Source organism: Centropristis striata, chromosome 13 (genome assembly GCF_030273125.1).
Source record: "Centropristis striata isolate RG_2023a ecotype Rhode Island chromosome 13, C.striata_1.0, whole genome shotgun sequence".
Lineage (NCBI taxonomy): Eukaryota > Metazoa > Chordata > Actinopteri > Perciformes > Serranidae > Centropristis > Centropristis striata.
The window spans coordinates 35,871,040-35,876,614 of record NC_081529.1 but is presented as its reverse complement, the minus strand read 5'-3'; the positions used below and the strand labels follow the sequence as shown (position 1 = coordinate 35,876,614).

At 33.5% G+C, this 5,575-nt stretch overlaps 1 protein-coding gene across 2 annotated transcripts in view; it reads left to right on the top strand.

The window, feature by feature from the left end:
* Window positions 1-5,457, top strand: part of mettl22 (methyltransferase 22, Kin17 lysine) — a 15,173-nt gene extending 9,716 nt beyond the window's left edge. For both annotated transcript variants that reach the window (XM_059347147.1, XM_059347146.1), the window contains exons 6-12: window positions 90-234; window positions 421-492; window positions 1,211-1,264; window positions 2,787-2,867; window positions 3,413-3,515; window positions 3,749-3,917; window positions 4,866-5,457. In XM_059347147.1, the coding sequence (XP_059203130.1) occupies window positions 90-234; window positions 421-492; window positions 1,211-1,264; window positions 2,787-2,867; window positions 3,413-3,515; window positions 3,749-3,917; window positions 4,866-4,949 (708 nt within the window). In that variant the 3' untranslated portion in view covers window positions 4,950-5,457. The remainder of the gene's footprint in view (window positions 1-89; window positions 235-420; window positions 493-1,210; window positions 1,265-2,786; window positions 2,868-3,412; window positions 3,516-3,748; window positions 3,918-4,865) is intronic.
* The last annotated feature ends 118 nt before the right edge of the window (window positions 5,458-5,575 follow it).

The window sequence follows — 5,575 nt, the reverse complement described above, 5'->3', positions numbered from 1 at the left end:
GATCAAGATTCCCTTATCAGTCCCACAAGTTTTTTTTTAGTTTTTGATATTAAGAAGGCATTAAAGCATCATGTTTTTGCTAACATCAGGTTTGGCGAGGGGCGTTCCTCCTGGCTGACTTCATCCTCTCTGAGCCGCTCATGTTCAGAGGAGCTACAGTCCTAGAGCTCGGAGCAGGAACAGGCTTAACCAGCATCGTCATGGCAACTATAGCCAAAACAGTGTACTGCACAGGTAGCATGCCATCAAGCAGATGTCCTCATTGCAACTTAAAACACTCATCTGCTATTAAATTTTTAAGTTTCTTACAATATTACAATCTGAATTTAATAGCAGAAGATTCTGTAGATAGAACGGAATCAACTTGAGGATAGAAGGTCTTCTAGTTTCACAGCTAAAGTAACTCATTTTGTTTTTCAGATGTTGGTGAAGACCTTCTGAGCATGTGCAGCAAAAATGTAACATTAAATAGACACCTGATGGAGCCTACAGGTGAGATAACACAACAACACATTACTCTCTTTTCCTCTGCTAATACCATGGATGCTACTGTTGTTAACTTAGTACATTGTCTCGCCCAAAATGACGAAATGTGTAAACATTTCTGTCAGAGGATTCAAGACTAAATAATACCAGTAAATAACTTGTTCAGCTGGAACCATAGACAGGTGCAAATATGGTTTAACCCTTAAAAAGATCTACCAAAAGGTACCAAGCATCCATTTATAATATATTCACAAATTGGAGAATTATAGCCATTTATAATATTGGGCGATTTATCAATCATTATGCTAATTAATCAATAATTATGACTAAACCGTAACTTTTACAGCTTGACATCCAGCAGAAATGGATTCAGCACAAAAAAAATACTATAAGAACAACCAAGAAAACACTTTTACCCCACAATGCCTCATTTTCTGAAGGGTTTTTTCCCAAATTCTGTCCTGTCTAGTAGCCCAACAGTGACAGTGATGGAAGTAATATATTTAATTGCATATTTAAGTATTTACAAATCAGATTGTTTATTACAAATATTAAACATATTACACATACATTAGTGAGGTATGCATTTAAGTGCATATTAATAAATGGCTTGTTTATTTATGCTATTTATGAATACATTTTCTCTCTTCCTAAAGTTCTGAAAGTGTTTTTAACAGGTTTATGACAGTTTATCTGGCTAAATAAAGTCTTTTGTGACCACCAGGTGGTGATGTGAGAGTGAGACTCTTGGATTGGCTCCAGCATGACCTTTGTACAGGTAACACACACTCACAATTATTTATCTTTTCAGACTCATCTGCTACTGTATAAAACCTAGAGTCACATCATTTATTAATACAAATGTGCAATGCAGATGTGTGCTGCAGTTATTAGTAAATTGCGACCAGAATAACTGGTTAACATCTCTAAAAGCTAAATATCTCCACATTACAGTTTATGCCAATACTCTAACCCAGGGGTGTCAAACTCAAATACACAATGGGCCAAAATTTAAAACTTGAATAAAATCGCGGGCCAACATTGAACAAATAAACCTTTTAATATATACCAAACATGTTTTGCTTTAACATTAAATATGGAACCAGCAACGCTTATAAACATACAATATATAACTAAATAGTGCAGACATGCAAAATCAAATTTCAAATAAAAAACACATCAATGTCATTAATTTATTAAATAAAAATTAAATAAAAATCGTATGCCTCTTTTCTATTTGCATCCTTCTGATTTAAATATCAAAATGAAGTTTTTCAACAGGTTAATACATTTAAAAATAAAATAACAATAATAAATCTAGTATTAGCGGTAAATGCACCGTATAATACCGGCGGGTCAGCTTTTATAGTACAATAATAATATAATAATTTGGTATTGCCTCGCGGGCCAAATAAAATTACACTGCGGGCCAAATTTGGCCCGCGGGCCGCAGGTTTGAGACCCCTGGTCTAACCAATCAGGGGACAGTAGGTAATCACAGGGACAGATAACATATGAGGGAAAGTAGTGAAGAAACCTGAAATGAGAGACAAGGCAGGTAACAAGAAACACAAATGACTGAAAATAAACCTGACTTTAGTGCCTCGACTTGGAATATAACTGGACTCTATAATTCATAAAGTTATAATCTGTGAGATTTCAGATCATATGAACTGTACAAACCAGAAAATATGTAGTGTTGAGCAAGGTTATTATAGTGAACGAAAACTAACGAAATAACGAAAACTAGAATTGAAAAAACCTTTTCGTTAAGTGAAATAAAAATGAAAACGATAACTAACTGAAACTGTATTTTGTGGTTACAAAACTAACTAAAATTATAGTGAAAATGTCCTTCGTTTTCGTCTTTGTCAACTTTTTTCATCCGTAAACCTTTTTGGTTGATATGAAATCTATCTGGTTTTATGACTTAATAAACTTATTGGGGCTGAGATGGATCAGACAAAGGAAATAAAGGAAACATTTATTGTGACTTTATTGAATCTGGACCCAACAAATACCCCATTACAACACAACTACAACTAATAAAAACTAAACTAAAACTAAGCATTTCCCCCAAAAAATTAAAATGAGCAAACTCACTCTAAAAATGAATAAAAACTAACTGAATTTAAAAACAAAAATTGACAATGAAATTAAAAATAAAACTAATAAAAAATCCAAAACTATTATAACCTTGGTGTTGAGGAAGTATGGCTGACTTTTACACCTTTTTTTTTATTTTCACAAAAGCCAACCACCATGTAAAATGTCTCTTTCTATTTGTCTAATCTATTCAGATGCTGACACAGAGTTTAGCTGGACAGAGGAGGAAGTAGCAGACCTGCACAACAACACTACGATCATCATAGCTGCTGATGGTAGGTTATTGTGGTTATTGAGATTATTGTCATTATTGAGGTTATTGTGGTTCTTGATGTTATTGTGGTTATTGAGGTTATTGAGGTTATTGAGATTATTGTGGTTATTGAAGTTATTGTGGTTATTATGGTTATTGGGGTTATTGTGGTTATTATGGTTGTTGGGGTTATTGTGGTTATTATGGTTATTGAGGTTATTGGGGTTATTGTGGTTATTTAAGTTATTGTTGTTATTATGGTTATTGGGGTTATTGTGGTTATTGAGGTTATTGTGTTTATTGAGGTTATTATGGTTATTGAGGTTATTGAGATTATTGTGGTTATTGAAGTTATTGTGGTTATTATGGTTATTGGGGTTATTGTGGTTATTGAGGTTAAACAACAAACTGGGTCAGAAGATAATACAAACCTCTTAAAAGCAATTATTTTTACAGCTCTGACTTTAACCTTTAAAGCTGCAATTTGAATCACAGAACATACAATACACATGAACAGACAGACAAAACAGGAAAACAACATTTTTACATGTGTTTATGTGTCACCAGTTTGCTATGACGATGATCTGACCGATGGACTTTTCCAAACACTCTACCGACTCTGCAGTAACTTCCTTCACAGCTGCACCATCTTCATCTCCATAGAGAAAAGGTAAGCACTAAATACTGTTTCTATATGTTTTTCAGAGATTATTATTGAGGTTATTGTGGTTATTGTGGTTATTGAGGTTATTGAGGTTATTGTGGTTATCAAGGTTATCGAGGTTATTGGCTAAATATGTCAAATCATGTTTATCTGTCACATCTCAGTCCTTTGAATTCAATGCACTTCAAACCAACCTCTCCAGTAATAACTGCATCCATGTTGTTTGTTTCTTTGTTTAGGATGAACTTCACGCTGCGACACATGGACGTCTCCTGTGACGCCTACAACCATTTCTCCCACTGTCTGTCCCAGCTTCAGGAGCTGGTGGACGGACGCTGCAGCTTCTCAGTAGAACAGCTTCCTAATAACTTTGCACAGTTTCTTCTGTATGAACGCATCGAGCAGCTGGTGAGGAGAACAACTGCACATCTGATTACTCTGATTATAATTATAATTCTCTGATTCGATTCTATTCTGAGCCTGAAATAAAGTGTGTTGGGGCCTCATTTCCATGTCCAGGCCCACTAAAATTACTCCAAAAAATATGTAAAATTACCCCAAAAAATATGTAAAATTACCCCAAAAAATATGTAAAATTAATCAAAAAATGTTAAATTACCCCCAAAAATATGTAAAATTACCCCAAAAATTATGTAAAAATTACTCCCAAAAATTATGTAAAATTACTCCCAAAAATATGTTAAATTACCCCAAAAAATGTAAATGTAAAATTACCAAAAACAAAATGTAAAATTACCCAAAACAGATCTAAAATCATCCAGAAAAAAATATATAAAATTACAAAAAAAAAATGTCAAATGACCAAAAACAAAATGTAAAATTACCCAAAAGAGATCTAAAAGTATCCCGAAAAAATATGTAAAATTACAAAAAAAAAAAAAAAGTAAAATTATCCCCAACAAATATGTAAAATTACCGAAAAAATATGTAAAATTACCACCAAAAAATTTAAAATCACCCGTTGCAGGACGGAGAGATTCAAAAGATCCTTCTCTCCTGCAGCCATCAGGCATTTGATTGAGGGCTGGAGGAGAGAAGGATCTTTTGAAGGATTCCTGGGCTGATTTCTATGTGAAGGATTCAGTTGAAGAAAATCAAAAGGATTTCCAGAGACACTTTCCTCTTTCAGCTCCTCCATTGTGACAGTGTGTAACTTTAGCTTAGAAACAGTCTGCTACTGGCCTGAAAATCATTTTTAGGTCCTGTAGCTGCTCTCTTCTACACAGTTTTGTATGAGCCAGGAGCAGAAGATGAATTTCCCCAAGATGGGTTCAGTAAGGTTTTTATTGATATATTAAATGTTGTATTTTGTGTTGTTTGTTTGTTTGTTTCCAGGAGCTCTGGAAGGTAACTGCTACTCTACTTCCATTGGATCAAGGCCGGTCTCGTCCTGAGCTGATTTCATCTGGAGCCGACTGAACAAAAAAAAACAACTTAGATTTAAAAAGTGTTTAAAAAATCTTGTTTTAAGAGTTAATTATTTATTTTAAGTGTTCAACATGCTTATTTTTAGATTTAATAATCTTAATTTAAGAAATCTTGTCAAGGTAAATTATCTGTCCATGCAGCAAGATCTTTTAATAATAATAATACATTTTATTTGTAATGCACTTTACATTACAGGAAATCTCAAAGTGCTAAATTTCACTCTAAGTTACCAAATACAAATCTTCAGTCAACCGTTGAAGGTTTAAAATGTTTTAAACAGGGATTATTAAAAAAAAGGGGAAATCGATTTGTTTCTAGTTTTTACTTGATTTATGTATTCTTACATGGAAAACATGATCTGAAGCTATTTAGAGACGATAGAATGTAAAAGAGAGCCGTATGTCTCCCTGAATGTTTGCACAATATGAGACAGTTTGACTCTTATTCTTCTTGTCTGAGTAGGAACGAGGTCAAATAAAGTTTTGCTGTACATCAATAATGTGATTCATTTTTTTTTATTCTGCCCGCATGGTATTTAAATCTATTGATTTATTTTCATTGCAGCGTGGAATGCTGGATAAGTAGTACAAGTTGGTATTTAAACAGATATACAGGAA